The sequence below is a fragment of the Mastacembelus armatus genome, chromosome 13, assembly GCF_900324485.2.
Source record: "Mastacembelus armatus chromosome 13, fMasArm1.2, whole genome shotgun sequence".
Lineage (NCBI taxonomy): Eukaryota > Metazoa > Chordata > Actinopteri > Synbranchiformes > Mastacembelidae > Mastacembelus > Mastacembelus armatus.
In genome coordinates this window covers 10,843,384-10,863,661 of record NC_046645.1, presented here as the reverse complement: position 1 = coordinate 10,863,661, position 20,278 = coordinate 10,843,384, and the positions used below count along the sequence as shown (strand labels likewise).

General features: G+C 42.8%; 1 protein-coding gene across 5 annotated transcripts in view; it reads right to left on the bottom strand.

Annotated features, from left to right (window-relative positions):
* cux1b (cut-like homeobox 1b) overlaps positions 1 to 20,278 on the bottom strand; it is a 59,418-nt gene that overhangs the window by 26,797 nt on the left and 12,343 nt on the right. For all 5 annotated transcript variants that reach the window (XM_026299317.1, XM_026299313.1, XM_026299314.1 and 2 more), the window contains exons 2-6: positions 14,708 to 14,818; positions 10,749 to 10,796; positions 6,764 to 6,842; positions 4,165 to 4,302; positions 2,324 to 2,447 (exon numbers count right to left, since the gene is read on the bottom strand). In XM_026299317.1, coding sequence (XP_026155102.1) covers positions 2,324 to 2,447; positions 4,165 to 4,302; positions 6,764 to 6,842; positions 10,749 to 10,796; positions 14,708 to 14,818 — 500 coding nt within the window. The remainder of the gene's footprint in view (positions 1 to 2,323; positions 2,448 to 4,164; positions 4,303 to 6,763; positions 6,843 to 10,748; positions 10,797 to 14,707; positions 14,819 to 20,278) is intronic.

Sequence of the window (20,278 nt, the reverse complement as noted above, 5' to 3'; positions counted from 1 at the left end):
AAGGATAAAATAGATTCATTCTTAACATATAAAAAGTTGGGCTCTGCTGAGAAATTGCCCCGTGTAAAAACATCAATAATCTAGCACAAAGACGGTCTTTATGGCACTCTTTGATGCCCCCCTTCTCCGCCAAACTGTCGCTCCTGTCATCTCTATTTTTCTGCCCTCTGCTTCATCCTTTCATCTCTCTCTCTCTCTCTCCTTCCCTCACTCCTTGCAGGATAAAATGCATCAGAGGTGCCATCCATTTACTGGCCCTCTCAGACACAGGAAGTCAGCTCTCTCCAGACAGGAAGGGGCCTATAAAACACTGACGTACAGGAAATACAGTTGGACAATTGATCCTCTACTATAAGCCTGAAATGGGCAATGAGCTTTAACACAGCTTCACACAGTAAACAAGATGATTGACACGGGGGAAAATATTTGGTCTGCAACTCTCCTTTAATAAACACAAATCTTTTAAACCAAAATAAAATGGAACACAGATCATTATCAAAATGATCACTCAGAGAAAAATGGTTTCATGAGTGTAAGCAGTTTGCAGCTTGTAGAAAATCCATAGCACTGATTAGAAATGCATAAAATCTTGGAATTTAAGAAGAGTGTGATGCAACTATAAAGAGAAAAAACTACTGATCTTCTACCATCAAAAAAAAAAATAGCAATGTGATGTCTTATAGCCGATTAATAGTAGCAAAAAGAAATGTGTGTTCTAAGTCATGAAAGGAAGTGATTTCATGTGTAAACAAACTGGCTCAGTGGAAAAAATGAGAGAATTTTCCCCACTTTAATTATTTGCAGGAATTTATTGACATTTATATCACATTTTTGTCTCTCCCCCTCAGCATTTTAATAACAAATTTCTAAAAATATCATTAATTACCGCTCTGCATCAGGATCAGCCATCAACCAATTAAAAACAACATGTGCTTTTGTGTTAAGTCCACATACAAATTTTACATGCCTGGGACAAGTCTACTATTGATTTTACAGCCATTTTTCATACAAATACATTTAACATAACATGAATGCCTATAATGGACTCAAATTTAAAAGCGTCCTTTTGAGGAAATCAAAATAATGCTGTTCAGACTTTGTTTAGACATTTTGGTAGGGGTTCACTTCCTCTCCAAGATGCATTTTTAGGTATGATACATTAACTCATGCTGGCTCTCAGTAAAAATATGCTGTCCCTTTAATCCCCAAGGCTGCACCAGCGAATCATATGAGTGCTCATCATTCCTGACCGTTTATTTATCCTTTCAAAATAGGAGCTGATAGTTATTCAAGATAACTACATTTAAGACTGACAGGTCAATTCTTCACCTACACTTAAAAAAAAAAAAAAAAAAAAAAAAAAAAAAAAAAAAACTAAACTAAACTGAATGCGGCTTCCTATAATAACCTGAACTGGCCACCATCAAATTAGTCTGGATAACCTGAAGAGTGTAGGAGGAAAGGAGCCAATGTCTGATGTAAAGTGAAACAATATACTTGCTGCCTGCATCTTAGGCAATTAGTTTAATTGTCTTTATGTTGAATGAGCTTCTTCCTCACAACTGACAGGATAAGAGTGACTCTTAGAGCATCCTAGTCTTTATGAGAGATCATTTCAGTGGACAGATTGGTTTTTTTCATGTTCCTAAAATATCTGGCAGCAATTTTTGTTTTATTTATTATAGCCACAGACTTCCTGTGTATCTGAAAATCACACACTTTGAAATGCTTTGTAAAGGAAAAAACCCATTAGGTGTAAATGTATTTCTTTGTGACAAAATAAACTGACACCTACTCATAATTTTTGTCATTACAGTTTTTTGATGGGTTTCACTCAGTTACAGTATATTTTCAGACACAGTAGACGGCTGTGGCTGCAATTATTCCAAACAAAAGGGCCATGGTAAAGACAGAAAATACGACTGAGGTGTTGATTCCTATCAAGGCAAAAAATGGCAGGCGCCCGCATGACAAATGCTGGCATTGTCTTTTATGTAGGTTATTTTCCATTCTGGCATTGCCTGGGAAGTAATAAGCAACAGTTGATTAAACTGATAACTGTATGAAAAAGTCCAGACTATTAGCTGAGAAGAAATGATTAAGTCGTGAATAGCTCGGCTAAATAAAGTCAGAAATCTTAAACCTATCATTCAAAGATTAGAATCATAGTAGTTCTGCCTGAGGGCACAATGACCCAAACGTTTAAAATGGCAAAATAATGTTGAGGTTATTACTTGAAACACACCTGTAGCACACATGCAAAACACACACACACGCACACGCACACACGCACACACGCACACACAGAGATACAAAGTCATACCTCTCCTTCTCTGCATAGTCGTTGTGTAGCTGGAGTTGCTTCTCTTGGGCCAGGTTCTCAGCTTGATTCTTCAGAGACTGCTCGTACTCACGGATTTTCTCCTTCAAGGCCTTAATAGTGACCTCTGGAGGAGACAGAAGCAGAAAGATGAGCGCTGGGAGAAAAGGAAAAGATAAAATGCAGGCAATTGGCAAAACATACAGAAAACACACCATTGCTGTTTGCTAAATGTGATAAATGGCAGTGATGACAATAATGCTTTTGACAAGGGGGTGGGGAGGAGAAGGGGGAGTCTGACCTTTGCTTAAGGAACAGTATTTCATATCATGCATTCTTCTTCTGTCAGCACAGACGTACCCCTACGCCCCTACGGCTCCTGCCTAATCTTTACATCCATGAGTGGTATAGCATATTCAACGTTCACCAGCGGGAGTTATGCTGTATTCATTAGGACTGCATTAGTGCTGAAACCCCATAACCTGATGAAGGCTGAGTTCTGTATGGGACAGCTTGAAATAAATCTAACACATAACTGGGGTAATAAATAGGCCTCCGTGTGTGTTTGTGTGTGTGTGTTTCTCAGAGAAAGATATAAGTGGGTGAGACAATGATAAAGAGCATTGCTGCTTGTTGCCTTTGACTGAGGGCTCTTAGTACTTTGTGTGAGTGTGTGTGTGTGTGTGCGCATGTGATTTAAACTCCAGTCTCACTGCTCTGACACATAATCAATAGAGGAGAGTCCCCTCAGAGCCCTCTTACCCCTTAACTGCTTAACTGAACTTTAAACATTTAGGTTGCGGGGATCAATGGCCCCTGCACTCTTTGTATGCGTGTGTGTATGTGTGTGTGCAGGCAGGTCCGCGTGTGTGTTTAACAGGAGAGGGAGTTCCACAGTGTGTTTTGGGGTTTAAATATCCCCCATCTATTGAGGCAGGAAGGAGGGATAAAGGATGAGGGAACAGGAAAATCAATGGCAGAATGGAACCCTGCCGCTATCGAGCTGTTCCAATTAACTCTCACTGAGGAAAGGGGGATTCCAAAACATTCTCTGCTCAGTCACTCCTCCTTTTCGACTGAAATTACACCACTTTTATTAGTGCTTCTCACTCATCTCCCTGCCTTTGTCAGTTTCTCCATCTTTCTTTACCCTGAGGTGGCCTGTCGTTTTTTATTCATGAAACTGTACCTCATGTTCCCCTTCTCACTAGAAAACCTATTTGAAAATGTAAAACCTGGCATGGTTTTTGTGCTTTGAAAAATGTATAAGGCATTAAAATATGATCAAACATGACATCTTCTTTAAAAAAAAAAGAGATTCTAAGTATGTTTCTATGATCTTGTATTTAGAAGTTTCAGCAACAGGCACACAATAGTGAGATTATACTTCGGGCACAGAAAACCGATATTGTTGCCATTTTTCATATGAACACAAATGTGTACATTTTACTGTCATCCACTTTCTATGTGCGTGTGTAGATACATATTAAGTGCAGCTACAATCTAAAATAAAGCTATCATGCAAACAGCTACATTTTCATGTTCAGACAGCTATTTTTTTCCATTCTACAACACTTTTTTCATTTTCACTTCAGCTCCCTCTGTATAAGTTTTTTTATTGCTCACTGTTTTACTTCTGTTTTTTGTCATTTTGATGCACCATTATGACTGTAACATGTCACAAGAGATCACATGTGTCACAAGAGATGTGCTATAGCCAACAATATAACACATTACCATCTTCATAGTTACTAATGGGAGATATACGAAATGTTGATATATGATCATCTGTTTAGTTTCATCTAGTTTTGCGGCATGTGCATCTGCATGTGTCCCTCACTAACCTTGGTTCTTGACCTCTGCAAACTCTTTGTTGTAGTCCTCCAGCGTCTCTCGAAGTTTGGTGTTCTCTGTCTCAATGTCGTGCATTCTCTGGAGCTTCAGCTGCAGCTGCTGAGCCAGCTCCAACACAGGTACAGGATCTGGCAGAGACAACGTACACTACGTTAACACACTGTAAAAGCAGATCACACAAACAAGGATGGTGGGGTGGAGCAGTGAGCTAGGAATAACTACATTCAAAGCCCTGTGAGATCGAGCATTTGCCCTGGTTAAATGTCCTTGAGCAAGGCAATGAATCTCTACCAGCTCCAGGAGACGTGTTCTGGAGCTGACCCTGACCTTTGATCTCCCTGTGGACAATTACCTGTTACTGCAAGGATCAAAAACATCATATTTACTAGCATTATATAATAAAGTGAGCTGTATGCACAGTCAGGTATAGGTTAAAAAAATAGCTATAACTGTCTTTATTCCTGCTATTATTTGTAATTTTGCAAGTTAGTATAACTATTCTAGTGTCGTTTTTACCCTATGGCCAAATTTGTATATTGACTCTCAAATACTGATATTCATGTTAAAAAAAAAAAAAAACCTACTAAACATCAGTGAACTTCACCGATTAGAAAGAAAAGAAAGAGAGAAGTTGGCTGCAACAGTTTACAGCAAGTAACACTGAAAGGTCATGGTCAGTTTTCACAACCTGTAACAACAAACCTTTACCCATAAAGGCTATTGAATGATACACTATCGGCCTTTGTATCAACAGAAACTATTGTTAAGTTTGAGATAAACTTTGGTTTTGTGTCGGGGGGAGGGGGAGAGGGGACAATACGTCAACTGCTGACACAGCATGAGAGACAACATGAGAACTCGATAAGTGACACTGGTAGACACACACAAGCTGTAACACAGATGAGACGCATTACCAGAGATTACTGGGCTATGATCAATTAAAGTGTTTCCTGTGATTCTGCTTAAAAGCAAGAAAAAAGAGGAACATGGGAGCAGACAGATGGACAAAGTGGTGCTGTAAAACAGGCAATGCAAAAGGTAAATAAAAGATTAAAGAAACAGAGATAGATAAACGGAGACAGGAAAAAAGACGACTTTCTGCAGGCATTTTACTAACATCTCTGAACACACAGCAGGGTTAACTGTCAGTGTGATGAAGAGAGCCCTGTCAGTCAGGCCAATCACATCTGATTGGTGCTCATGGGTGGCAGACTGGTGACAGGCAGCCAAGAGACGCAGGCGACGCTCATCAGCATGCCAGCTAAAAGAGCAGTCTGTGTGTGCCTGTGTATGTGTGTTTATGTGTGTGTGTTACACGGATAAGAGGAACTGACAGCTTACAGCTGGGGGTAAGAGCTGTGTATGCATGTGTGTGTGTGTGCACATACATGTGTGTGTGTGTGTGTGTGTGTGTGTGTGTGTGTGTGTGTGTGTGTGTGTGTGTGTGTGTGTGTGTGTGTGTGCGCACGCATCTCATGTCTGACGCAGTTAGATATCTTAACTATGCTAATGAGAGATCAGCAGAGTACGATTGGGGAATTTAATGCTGATTTTATGCTGTCAAGGTGACACACCATGCAGGGCTAAGCTCTGACACGCACACTATGTCACAAATACACATGCGCACTCGTACAGTCTCATACAAATACACACGAGTGCAAACAAACACTAAGAAACATTAATCGTATGCCCTGAAGTTGGACTCCTATCTGCCACGGCGCCCTTGAAAATCAACTTTCCCTCCCTCTTATCAAGCCTTTGTCCTTCATGCAGGGTCCTCTCCAAATCAACTGTACAGCCTGTTAAAAGCAGTTTGACTTGTGGGCCACTGGTGCTGGATGCTCTCGCCAGACACCTTTAATCTAAAGCAGAGCATGCTGGGCTGACTAACCAGGCCTTCAGCTGATAGAAGACAGAACAAACCACACTGTTTCCTCTTTCAAGACTGCTGCATTAGTCAGGCTGGTCTGTGTGTGTGTGTGTGCATCAGGCATTACATCATTGTCTCGCTGCAAGTTAAGAATAGCCCCGTCAGAGCTGGCGCTGACTTATTGGGAGCAGTACAATCCAAAGATATTACTGTAGGTCTATCCATGTGGGAATATGATGACCTCCTTACGCTATAGATGAACTCAACTCCTCTCCCATTCCTACATGCACGGCCCCTGCGGGGATCCCATACAGCAGAAATTCTCCAACCAGTAGCAGTGTGACTGTGTGTGTTCTGTAACACTCTGTGCTGTACGCCCCTCCTCGGCCTCAGTGTGCTGAACGTGACTGCTCATATGTGCACTTCGCAGCAGCCAATCATGGGCGCGCTTGTCATCCGTATCAGAATGCACCTTCTGTTTAGACCCTCTTCAGGCTACTCCAGTGGGGATGATATCTCATGGGGACATATTAATGCGTCACACACACCTGGATGCACACTGAAGCAGCACCAGAGGGGCAGTGTCATGCTTTTTCTCTTCCCCCGTAGATGCTGTCTACACAGATAAGGGGGTCTCTCCTGATCACGTTTTTGGACTCAGGAGGTGTCCATATAAACACGTTTGCACACAAATGCGTGCATATCAAACACAGCCTTACCTGGGACATCGATGATTTTTTTGTACACGTTCAAAAAGGCGGCTTCTGCTTCTTTACTTCTCTTACTCAAGGCATCAATCTGTGGGGAGGGAAAGAAAAAAATAAAAATCACTGACGGTTTTTTCTATTTTTCCAGTTACACCACATCAGACTGGAGTGTCACATCCATAGACACCAAAGGCAAGCCCCATTCATTTCATCTGTAATCTGTATTATCTGTCCTGTCCCCACTATGCGTTAGTATGTTGCATGTGATCGCGTTTGTCTTGACAGCGGCTGCGTAGGTGTTTCCTGTGGTCAGCTGTTCATCTGTTGACGGATGCGTTTCGTTTGGCGCGCGCCCGCATCCGTCTGTCCTCAAGCGAGTGTGCCTAAGTCCATCAGTTATATGGTGTGGGTGTGGGTGTGTGTGTGTGTGTGTGTGTGTGTGTGTGTGTGCGCGCGCGCGTGTGCACGTGTGTGCCCGCACTCCTGTGTGCAAGTATGTGCGTTTGTTTCCCCTAAAGCACGCTGACATCATTAAACAGCTGGCTCAGTCTTTCCAGCCACAGCAGGGGCAGATTATTCAGTCAGCTCTTAGCAGCAATACAGTGTGGATCCATTACTGATGCAGCCATTAACACAAGAGGGCATGGCATACATTCCATCTCCGATATTATTGAAATGGACAGCATTAGAATGGATCCATAAGAGATTAATTCTAAAAAATCATACTGGAGGAAGTTTTACACTGTTGTCAATGCTGAAACATGAGGCAGTAAGCTCTACTATAGTCTCTGTGTCACACTTCAATATGACAAACAGACAGAGTAGGCGAAACACATCTGAAATCAAGTCTAAATCAAGGGAAACAGATGCCAAATAAAGACATTCAGATGGTGCTACTGTACTGGGCAGAGCTACAGCTGACTACTCTGGCTCACGCACTCAGACTAAACAGCTCTGTGTTTCTCTTCCAACTCCTCCAGCATATTCACTGAGAGAAAAGGAATAAAGACAAAAGCCTATATAAGTCCAAATATAAAGTCTTCACATTCTCAGCCAAGCCAGTAGTGTAGTTGATGGGTGGTTTAGGGGTTCTTGCCACTGTAAACAGAGCGGGCTACATGTAATACTGCCTGGGCTCCTATGGGAACCTAATAAATCTCTTCACATGGCTTTGATTCATCTCTAGTTTTTTAGCCGCAAAACATCTGGCCCTGAGTAGGCTGGTGCCAGCACCCCTCCCTCTCCTCTTTCCCCCCTTTTTATTTCTGTCTTCTTCTCATTCTCGTATTCTCCCTCTTGTCACTTCCATGTTCTCTGACTCATACTTTTTCGTTCCCTCAATCTTTTTCAGTGTCAGTCTCTCACATGTTCCTCTGTCATATACTCGTGTGTCTCTGGCATGCATGGGGCACCTGTCTTGCTCTGTCTTCCCTCTCTCACCCAATCTCGCCACTATATCTCATTCTCACATCATGTACTTTACCCTCTTCATGTGCTGTGTGACATTGAGTGATCGGGATCCTCAAGTGCAAGGCCACTAATGGGAGATTACTGATGCTGAGTACTAAAACCTCTCACACACCAACACCAAACCTGTTCATCAGCGTTCAGATGTGTGTACATCAAGGGAAGAGAGTATGCGATGTGAGGTTCAGAGTGCCACTGCGCAATCTCAGGATAAAAAAGAAATGCACGCGCTCACAAACCAATGCAAAAAAATGATCTGCCGATGGCAGCAAAGGAAGCCAGCTGCGTGACTGTACAATGACTGGGCCAAGGTCAGTGGTACAACAGCTTTATATAGCCCAACATGGGAGGCAGGAAATAGACATTTAATGTAGGACACACCCTACAGTTAGAGGCAGGTTAACTGCAGGACCAGAGCCATTAGAAGACCACCCAGGATTTGCAAATACAGCCCTGCTGTTCCAAACTGCTGCTCATTCAACCAATCCCAATGACATCTGCTATTACATGCTCCCCTGCCCCCATCCCACACACACAGACCAAGCAAAACAAATGAAGTGACACAAATGATACCTCACCAGTATCAGTAGGTTACCGATGAGAAGTGCTTGCAATTGCAAAAGGTATCCCTGACACATCCACACACACATCCACACACACAAACACATACGTACATACGTCAGCACCTTGTGCCACCATCACTCAGCACAGCATTGCTCCCCTATCTAACGCATACTGTGTGAAGGGCATCATGCTGACCTGCGTACGTGTGTGTATGTCTGCATGCGTGCGTGCGTGCGTGCGTGCGTGGGTGTGTGTGTGTGTGTGTGTGTGTGTGTGTGTGTGTGTGTGTGTGTGTGTGTGTGTGTGTGTGTGTGTGTGTGTGGCCTCACTGGAGTCTGATAAGGGGAGGCTCTGGGAAGCAGAGACTGAAGCCTTGGATAATGGAAAAGCTTATCTGATCGATGGACCAACAAGGAACACTGAGCATGCAACATACACACACAAACACACGTACACACTTAACCCGGTTACCAAACTGAGGCCTTGTGGAAACAGTACTGTTATTGGTAATAATTATGACCCAAGGGCAGCCACCTTTCAATGACAAAGATTAAACTTGGTATCAAGACCTCCGAGTTCCTGGGCTAAAACTTTTTATTGTTCTGTCTGGGTTCCACATTGACTTAGTAAAGATTCAAGCTCCTAGGCAAAATGTCTAAACAGGAAGACCAACTGGTTTCTGGTGCTGTCTTGTCACTGATCAAAGCATCAAGGGCTAACCAAACAAAGCCAGGCTAAAATTACACATTCTCTGAGCTACTCATGTCGTGGCATGCAAGCATGCAGAATACTCGACTGATTGATGGGCTGCTCTAAGACTGGCGCGGGTGTACAGTATTATCTCAATAATCATAAGATAATGTCTTTCTCAGTTCCGCGACCACCCACTATGAGCCTCAGCATGTTCTGGTGTGCACGCCGTCGAGGTGTGTCAACATGAGGATGGTGGAAACAGCTGACAAAGCCCCAATTATACTGCTGCCGTTTCTATTCTCTAAATAGACTGTGGATCATCAGCAGAACATGGTGGAACCACTATAAATTACAGCATTTTTACATAACCACTGGCTGTGGTTGCTTCTCTAACACAAGAATATGGAAACTAACCCAGTGTTAAACTGTAATATTCTATAGCCAGTAGCCAGGCAGCCCTGTCACTATCTATTGGGATGATTTTGTTTGTGCATGTGTTTCCATATGTGTGTGTGCGCTAGGGATGTGATACTTTTGGGCTGAAATGTCCATCCCTTCCAACTTGAAATAACGCCCCAGTCTAAAACCCGCCCGCTTCCAGTCCTACCCTCTGACTTTCACATATGGGAGTGAACTGGAAATGCGTGGCTGCCAGTAAGGAGGAGTCAGGATGGAAATAGGCCAAAATGATGAAGGAGGAGATAGTGGAAGGTTGGGAGTATGATATAGCCTACACACACACAGAAGTCATCTCTTATAGCTCAAGGTACATAAAAAGTCATGTAATCAATATTAAATTAAAGGTAAATAAATGCACCATAGTGAACAAAAATGGCTCAGGATTCACCAGATTGGTGAAACAACAAATAACCCCAGCAAATCATGCAGACAAACAAAGTCCGAGGAAATAGCATTTGGTGAGTTGTGACTGGCTAGAGATGGGGTATGTGGTGCCTTTTTTTTTTTTTGCAGGATGCAATTTAAACACACCCTCAGGCTACAGGACTTCATGAATAGGACAGAAAATCAAGAGCAGAGCAGAGCAAAGAAAAGAGGGAGCGGGAAGAGGGGAAATGAGATAGTGGCAAGAAAGACCAGGAGACAGAGCAGAGGAGTGAGGGAGGGGATGATTTAGGAGGAAAGACAGAAGCGAAAAAGGACAGTGAGTGAGGGAGCAAGACCAGTGAACAAATGTCAGGTCTGGAAAAATGCACCGTATGAATGCTGGGCGTGAACATGAATGTCTATCACTAGGTCAAAATAAGTCACTCACCTCTCCTTGGAAGCTCTTGAGCAAAGGGGCGACCTGTTTCCGTAAATCCTGAAAGAGAATGTAAAGAAAAAGATAGTGAGTCTCAAAACTCAAATAACGGATCACTCTCAATCCAAAAAACAGCAAATCTAAAAAATAAATAGCAGACAAGTGTCTCACACACTTGATAATGCGCACACACGTGGCAGTTATGATCTGAAGCATGAACAACTCAATGAGTTTTATACCAGAACATCATGTTTTTATCAAATAGGCCACTCTTTCAACTCAGTAGCGACCATTCTTGTCATGGCCAGTGAATAAAGAGTGGTGCGTGTGTGAGTGATGAACATGCTGGTCGGGATGAGGCCAGGTTTGTACCCCGAGGGGCTCCGGCGGACTGCATTTCTCATAGGGACAGGTGCAGCGCCACCTGGGCCACCCATAGGCGGTGCTTGTGTGTGTGAGATAGAGGGTGAATGAGCCATAGAGTAGGCCAACAGTTAATGCAAATTGTCTCTGTACAGCAAGTTTTTTACTGTAAAGCAAATGCTTTTCATCCCGCAAGTCCCATTGCATGACTTTCCAGCACGAGTCAGCGGTTTCTGATTAGATAGCCATTCGAATACCTATCAGGGGAACATGCAAATCACTGTGCTGTTAGCTGAGCCTACATCCTGACAAACTGAACTGGAGTGCACGGTAAAAAGCACAGCAGAATAGGACATTTTGTACAGGAACATTTGATTTGCACAGTTTGTGGACACACACATACTCACAAAACTGCCTAATGAAGATGTGAAGTAGGGCACCATCAGATGGGTGCTTCGGAGACTCGGTGCCTTTTAGAAACCTCAGTCTAAAAGCCTAACTGATGCTACAGAGCATGTGCATCCCCCAGCTGACCCGGGACCAGTGTCTGGGGCTGGTCTAATCCCCAGGTCGGTCCAGACAGGCTGCTTGTCTGGGGCTGAGGACAGGTCATGACCTTTGCGACCCTGCTTCATTGTTACTTCATCAGGGGTCGTTGTGGCTGTTTGTCTGGGCCAATTGAATATTCCCCTGCTGGGGATAATGACCTCCACCCCCTCCCTGCCTGCTCCAGCTCACCCTTTCTCACACACTTGATAAGAGCGCACACACACACACACACACACACACACACACACACACACACACACACACACACACACACACACACACACACGCCATTTCCATTAGATTGTGATTCTATTGTAATTTTCACTTTCAGAATTCAGCTTCCTTTCTGTCAGTTTTCTGATGATCTGCATCATCTACTGTTTGAATCATCAAAACATTTTTTGCTGTTACCTTAATTTGTTTAAGTTTAGGTTCCTTTGTTTTGCAAGAGTCAAGCTAAAACATGGTCAAACATCTGTTGGTGTTAATTTCCATTTCAGTATTTTATATTTAGCTTCAAATTTGTGTAATGTATGTTTGTATAAACACTGACCAAAACAGAAACCTCTGTATAAGGTAACACAGTCTAATCTAGTAGTCCTGCAATAATTACTACCATTATTCAAATCATAATGTTCACCTTTCTGTGCTGAAGAGCCAACTCAATATTTCCATCATTTTTGCCAATTTTTTTTTTTTTGTCAGAGTTAATTAAATTCCTGTTCTTTGAGTTCAGAGGTTGATCCTCTCAACTTGTGTATTTGTGGTCCAAGCTTTAGGGGGTGACCAAATACTGCAGGAGGAACACACACACACACACAAAAGGATACACACTGAACACACTAAAACAAACACATTCAAACAACATGCAGAGACAAGCTGCTCCTTTTGCTGAAAACCTGAGCGCTGAACCCCTTTGGTCCACTCGAGTGCTCCGCCCCCTTGCTCCCTCCACTTCCTAAGATTTATGACCATATAACATAACAATGCACACAGACACCGTGGTCAATCTCTCTGTGTGTGTGTGTGTGTGTGTGTGTGTGTGTGTGTGTGTGTGTGTGTGTGTGTGTGTGTGTGTGTGTGTGTGTGTGTGTGTGTGTGTGTGTGTGTAGCGGGAGGTGGAGGGGGGGCCCAGCAGCAGGAGATGGATGGCTGGTGTGTGAGCTGCCGGCAGACAGCAGACAGGCCAGCCTGAGGAATCCTCCAGGGAGTATGGAACTCCCATTCGCTGTCTGTCTGCCCTGCAGCTAAACACAAACGTGTGTAGGTGCACGCATGCGCATACACACAAAGTTGTTTTACTAGCACTGCCGCTGGCTAGCAATCTTTGGGACATTTTACAACCATTTCCACCCTTGCCTTTATAACAGTGTAGTAGAGGAGTCTTGACTAACTAAAAGGAAATTAAGAACTGGATGAATTATTCAAGCAACTTAGGAAGCACAGTGAGATGCAGCCTCAAAAAAAAAAAAAAAAAAAAAAAAAAAAAAAAAATTTCAACAGTGCGTCAGTGCCAATGAATTATGAAAACTTTGTTTCCACGCTGCATTTCTTTGCACTACTTTCAAAATGCTACAAAAGCCTGTGTGTGCGTTATTATGCAGACCATGAGTACAGTTCACGCCAAGTACAGCTCAGCAGACTAGACACAGTCAACGTGGGCCGGTCTCCTGGTTGTTGAATAATGGATCAGAGACGGACTCCTGCTCAGCCTAATGCAGTCTGATCTGATGTGACTGTGATCTCCGCTGACTGGAGCGGACCACAGAGAGCTGACAGCCCGCTCCATAGGCTGGTTAACCACATACACAGCCATGCACGAGGCCGAAAACACAGCTCCGTGAGCACACACAAGATGATCAGGGCATTTTTTTTTTTTTTTTTAAAGCAAGAGGCAGCCATTGCACGTTACACCCCAGCCTATTTGGTAGGCAGACTAGATGCTTATACACTTCGAAACGGCAGTTTTAGGGCTGATTCTTAGTGAGCCTGTTACAGCCCTGTAATGAATCCTGTCGCTCGTCTGGCCTGGCTCGGATTCCTCCTCCACATACCAGAGAGATGCCAGGGGCCACACAGACGCCAGAGGAGCCTTCCTAAATCACAGCCTTGTTACACTGATGAATGTGTGTGTCCTGTTCTGTGATCTCGGCTATCTGCCTCTGTGTGTTTGTGTGCGCCTCTGCTTCTCTTCATGTTTTCTTTGTGTGCATGTCTCTCTCTGCCTCTGCTTGTGTCTCCACCTCTGTTTCTGCCTTGCCTCCCTCTGTGTGTGTGTGTGTGTGTGTGTGTGTGTGTGTGTGTGTGTGTGCGCTAGTTATGTGGTTACATCTCTTGGTAAGAGATGAATACATACACTAAAGCGAAATTAGCGTCTTTTGTACACAGATACATTGTCCTTTGGTGGTTCTGCCTCTTCACCGGGTGGGCTACAAGTTAAAGTCAGTTGTCACAATGCTCATCCTGTGGTAACAATAATAGCCCCACTGCCAGCCCCACTGAGAGTTGACAATTTTCTATCTACCGTCTACTCCATTCATACATAATTCATACTACCATCAATAATTCACCATGGTGACATTACCAATAATAACACAACAATACTTTGTTTTCGCTGTGTGGTTTAAAATGTGTTGCCTTGGTAACAGAGATAAAACAAATATTCCCAGGAGGAGTGATGGGAACAGAGGAACAGGACAGAATTCCCTCCTGATCCCACTTAGTAGTGTTGTCACACTCTCTTTCTTTCTCTCCCTCCAGCTCTACCGCTCTCTCCCTCTCACACACATCCACCGACCACACTTTCTGCACGCATAAAAAACTAGGTCAGATAATACAAACTCCTGAGGGGTTTTCTGTTTTGTCTCTTTAGGATTTCAGGGAAACTAATGGAGAGACTATTTTTGGGAGCCAAGTCCGCATCTCTGCGTCGTCTACCCCTCCCCTGCTTTCTCAGTAAATAATCATGTCTACATTTATGAAGAATAGAACAGACAGAAACACAAAGGCAAACTGTGATTCGTGGGATATAAGCATGGCTTCGCGAATATGAGTCTCACCTCTGGTGTATTCTTCTTGAACTCGCGGCTCAGGTCGATTAGTTTCTTCCTGGACTGTTCACTCTCGTCCTGTCTGTTGGCAAGCTGTGTGGCGGTGGCATCGAGTTCTTTCTGCAACACAAAAGAACTGTTTATTTTAGTTTTCAAAAAAAAAAAAAAAAAAAAAAATGCATGCTGCACATTTTATCATATATACCATTACTGTTATGATGATATGCTGTCATTATAATCTGCTCCACCAGTCAAGATAAAAAAAAAAAAGATGGGAGATGTTTTGTGACTCAACAGCAGATTTCGCAACCCATCTGGCATGCCGCAGACTACCTGTCCTGCCTCAGCTGAACTCAGGAAAAGAACAGTACCACAGAGCCAACATCCCACCAAGGAAGACTCATCTAAGCAGTTGCATCTGCTTAGTGGCGCAAGCAATATCTGAGCCATTCAGCCCGTCAATCAGTTACCACTGTGTCAGGCGTGACAACTCCTCTACCAATACGCTGCTGCTACTACTACACATGCAGCTCGCAACAATTATTGACTGTCTGCTCCAGACAAACCCTCCCCTCCCCACATAACAACGACAACAGCACAATTATCAACAACAGCAGTGTTGTCAAGGCTGAAGCAGGGCCCGCCTTTATCACATCCATTTTGCATTGTTATTAATAGCTATTTATGGGACTAGCTCCAGATGATGGGCCAAGTGCTGACATTAACAAGACATTCAGGCCTTGTAAAGATTGTATCTCTCTCTGCTGAGTGTGTGAGCATTGCTGGATTATGTTTCTGTTGGATTCTTGCCCTCTATCATGCTCACTACTTCTTTTTATTTATTTTTTTCCCTTCCCCCCTCATTTTTCCGCACGGATCATCCACTCACTCAGTCAACTAGCAGTTCCTTCTCCTCCATTTAAACCTCTCTTCCCCCTTTACTCCACCTCCCCCTTTTCTTCTCCCCCCCTCCCATTCACCTCCTGTGAGGCCACCCACCCCTGAGAGTGATTAAACGCTGCTGAAGGGCCGTTATGCTAACTAACACACTAATCATTTAATACACACATTACCACAGGGGCCCTTGTGGCTCAGTTTGCTGACAAGGTCCCAAAACACACTCACGCACACATGCCCGCATCCCCTCCTACACCCCCGCCCCCAACACACACAAGAATTAAAAAAAAAAAATAAAAGTGTGATCAAGTACTAATTAGAAGATTTTTCCCCTATCAGCAGTAAGTTCAATTCCCTGACCAGCCATGATCTCGTTTTATCCACAAACCATAAAATAAAAAAACTTAAAAAAACATAACAAATGGACTTGGTTGGTTGTCCCCTGCAATGGATTTTACACAGTAGCACAGGATGTTTGGGAAAAAAAAAAAAAAAGGGCAAAGGGAGAAAAAAAAATGCTCACTTGCACACATGCCATCTTGCTCTCACTGCCCATGGAGCAGTTGATGTAGCAGCCTGTCTGCCCATGGCCATGGAGCAGCTGCACTCTCTGTTAGTGAAGTCGAGCGTGCGCAGAAGCTTGTGCAATGCTTGATGAAAGGAACAACCTAATAAATTTTAATCATGTTAAATTAATTGTCAAAAAATGAATGCTCCAGTTCATGAGTTCGTAGAGGTGTAATTATTATATTGGTAAAGATTAGCTACAGGAACAAGAATACATGGACCTGGATGCTTTAGGAAATTAACATCAAACTGGCAGATATGAATCACAATGTGATCTATTGGGCCCTAAGGCTTATTTTTCTGGGTGGTAGGGACCTCACTAAATAAATAAATAACCAAATAATCACCTGCATATAATAACGCAGTGGATTACCTTCTGTTTAAAGCACTGTCTAAACTCAGATGGCATAATTAGCAACCAGGATAACCAGAAGGTGTAACCCGAATGCACAAAGATAATGTGGTTTATCATCCAAGCTGTGCCAGTAAACACCGGGAATGAGTCCAGAAAATACACAAACTCCCCCTGACACTACCTGAGCTGATTCATTACAAAACTAAAGTAAAATAGAGCATGAGATTTCAATTATGATTAATGCGTTACACTGCTCAAGACAACTTAGTGCTTGAAGAATAAAGTTATAGAAAAGTACACCGTCTGCACCACGTAAAGTCACCGTGGCCTCGAAAACACTGCTTAGCTCTTATATTTTTGTCCTTTTATCTCAGCTATTGTCTGTAGATTAGGAACATAACCTTCACACTACATGGCAACACTTACATTATATACTACTGTTTACATTCTGGTCTTTTAATGATGCATGACAACACAAAACACACAGCTCATATTACTGCCTATTGGGCAGAAATAACTTCAATAACTTCAATTTAACAAAATTATCTTTGGTGTAGAAATGATTCCGGAAAAACTTTAAATGCATTTATTTTCCACAAAACAGAGCCAAAGGAATTGAACACACCGAGCCTCTCTGTTCATGTAAATTTAAATCAATAAGCCGTTTTTGAGCAAAACTGTTATCCACTACACTTCTGCTTAAGGAGGTCACGTGCCAATCCCTGACGCCCTTGATTCGGTCCAATCCTTTTCCAATACCCTGCACATATCCCAATGTGTTACCAAATCCCCATTCCAAAAACAAATTCTCACTGCTAAGCTAAATAAACACATCACACATCAAAGAGGATTGATTCGATGCCACGTGGGCAAGTAATTATGGGCATGGTCTCAGTTTTAAGAAAAAAAAAAAAAAAAAAAAAAAAAAAAAAGACCCTGAGACCCAGTCAGGTTTTGACTATGCAGCAAACTCTCTGCTCGCATCAGCAGACACGGGCAGACTTTACACTCATCTTGCTGATAGAGCGTAACATCCAAAAGTGCACAATCCCTTCCGCCTGCCCCCTGTTCACAAACATCAAATCTTACTGACCATTCGGAGGCCAATACTATTCTGATGTTGAGCCACATTATTATTATTAGTATTATTATTCCACGGGATATGTTGTAATTTTAGTACCTCAAGTGTTTCAACACCACTGGTGCAAGAATATGTGTTTTTCACAGTAAGTTTTTTTTTTTTTTTCTCCGTTTAAAACAAAAAAAACAAAAAAAAACAAAACAAACAGGAACTTAAAGTGTTGACAGAGGGTTTTTTTTTTCTTACATAACACTTTGTTCCCGATGGCCAAAGGTGCACTAATGGTGTGAAACTGACTTTCTGTGTTTTGTCTGAAACTGGTTTCATAACATTTACATAGGACAACAGATTAGTGTCACTGATATTTAAAGTGTTGATGTATGATACTGATGTATGAACCGCGATCGGAATAACTGTTAGAACTGTTTTCTTTGCAGTGAGCGCCGTCAGTGCCCAGTCGGTCTGGATACCTGATCTCTGCTAGCAACCCACAGTGCGGTTTATATTATTGTTGTCACTAAAGATAGCAGACAGCTAATTTAATAAAAAGATAAATAGAAAGATGAAGAGTTTGCATTTTTATAATGACTGGGTTGGTAACATCTGTCGCTATCCGTCTAAATTTGAGACAGTGGAAAAAAGGGAAAAAAAAAAAAACATCACTGTGTGAAAACAAAAAAAAGATTGGTTTTAAGCTTTCGTACATTTCGGTTTGAACAAAGAGGCTGGCAGCAGAGCAAACGCGGCTGCAGAGAATCGGAATAAAGTTTCAGAATACATGTCAAACAAACAGGAATGTAACAGTTATGTTGCAGATTTTCAACTATATTTCCAACAGATATCTCAGAGTCTGACAAATGAAAAAACTTTGAATGTAGTTATTTTGTTAGAATATACCGAGTGCCAAATGCCTGAAGCTGAATGTTATTAATATTAAGCAAAGCTGCTCTTCCATGGGTTTAAGCCAAAGTGATGGACATCATGATAGTTTGATATGCCTCATAAATAAAATGTTTGTCAAGCAGCCAAAAGATAAGGGACCTGCAAATTAAGGGTGTATTAAGGAAGTCTATATTTCATATTACATGACTAATACAATGGCAAGAACTATACTGTATAGCACTGACAGTGCAAACACAGTAGCATGTGTGTTGACGCCTGCAGTTGACCACAGAGCAAACAACATGCATGAACAACTCATGCCTGCTGTGTTTGGGCCTTCAGGCTCAGGCTCTGAACACTCTCCTTGGCCTGACTTTGAAATCTTCTACTTTTTTAAATTTGAAAACACTTTAATTTGCTGGTGGATTAATTCATTAAACCATTTACATGAGCTCCAGTGCTGTTTTTTTTCTTTTTTTTAAATCTGGCTATGGCTGGTTAGGACTGCACTGTCTAGTTTAGCAGAGGATGGAATATGGTGTGTGCAGGGGAGCATTAAGTGGGCTGTAATGTCTGTGTGATTGCTGTAACAGCCCTGCTTGGCTTGGCTGGACTGGCCCACAGCAGCAGTCCCTGTCCTGGTTCATTTGGTCGTCTGGTCAGCTGTAAAGACGATTGGAACAGATTGCCAACACTCCCCAGAGAGACTTCAACACCGACTTGGCCAAGAAGCCTCCCGCACACTGCTCCACACACGTGTGCTTTCACATGAATGCGCTCGCAGGCCGCTGCACTAACTTGGGGAGCCCAGTCTTTTCACATTCTTTTCTTTCAGAAGAGGAAGCCTGCTAACATGTTCGCCCAGTCATTTTTGGCATGGCCGGCTATGTTTCGCAGCTCCGGAGGCTGGGCCAGACGGAAATGAGTATCTCTCTCTGTCCTGCCACGGTGGTAATAATACTAATCACAGATAACAGTCACGGGTAAACAAATCCTATTACCACTGGCCATCAGACCCAAGGTGTGCGTTTGTGTGTTCGTCTTTCCTAATGAAATTCCTTCCACTCATCTGCAGGCAGAGAGAGGCCTTCTATCTGACTAATTCGCTCTAATTACTCTAATGAGCCACAGGTGACGATACAGTGAGACTGATTAATTAAATGGGAGGCACCAATCAGCCATGTCTGATTATGCCAATCATATCGACTACAGACTAAATGAGATAACAGGAGACAGACGCACTTTAATTGAGGTATCAAAACTTCAGTGAATTCCTTATGCCCTCACGCTCCGACGATGCCGAGACAGATAGGGTGGTGGAATGACAACAGAGTTGTTATGTACACAGTATGAAGTCGACCTGCAGCTGCCGTCTGCACCGCCACGGTGACCAGGAGTCCACACCGAGGAGAGAACACCACACAAGGATTTGCGTCAGATCTCATTCTCTGCAGAATAATTGGGTCTGTGAGTGCTAGAAACACTTTGTTTACACCTAGTCTGCAGTCACACATGCCAAGTAGTCTGCCACTACTCCCTTAGTCCAAACACAATGTAGGTTAACTGCTCCGTATTCGGTGCATGTTTTACACATTAATCTAATGGAGTACCACTCTTGAATTCAAGCCAGGCATAAGAAACAGACAAAAATAGATTCACTTCTATTCTGTAACACTAACACTATATTAGTCACACCACAGCAGAGGCTAATATTTTTAAATAAAACCTGTTTATTACAAAATGAGAAGCTTTTTACAGCCTCTGTGCTTGGCAACATGACACAGATGTTTTAGAGATG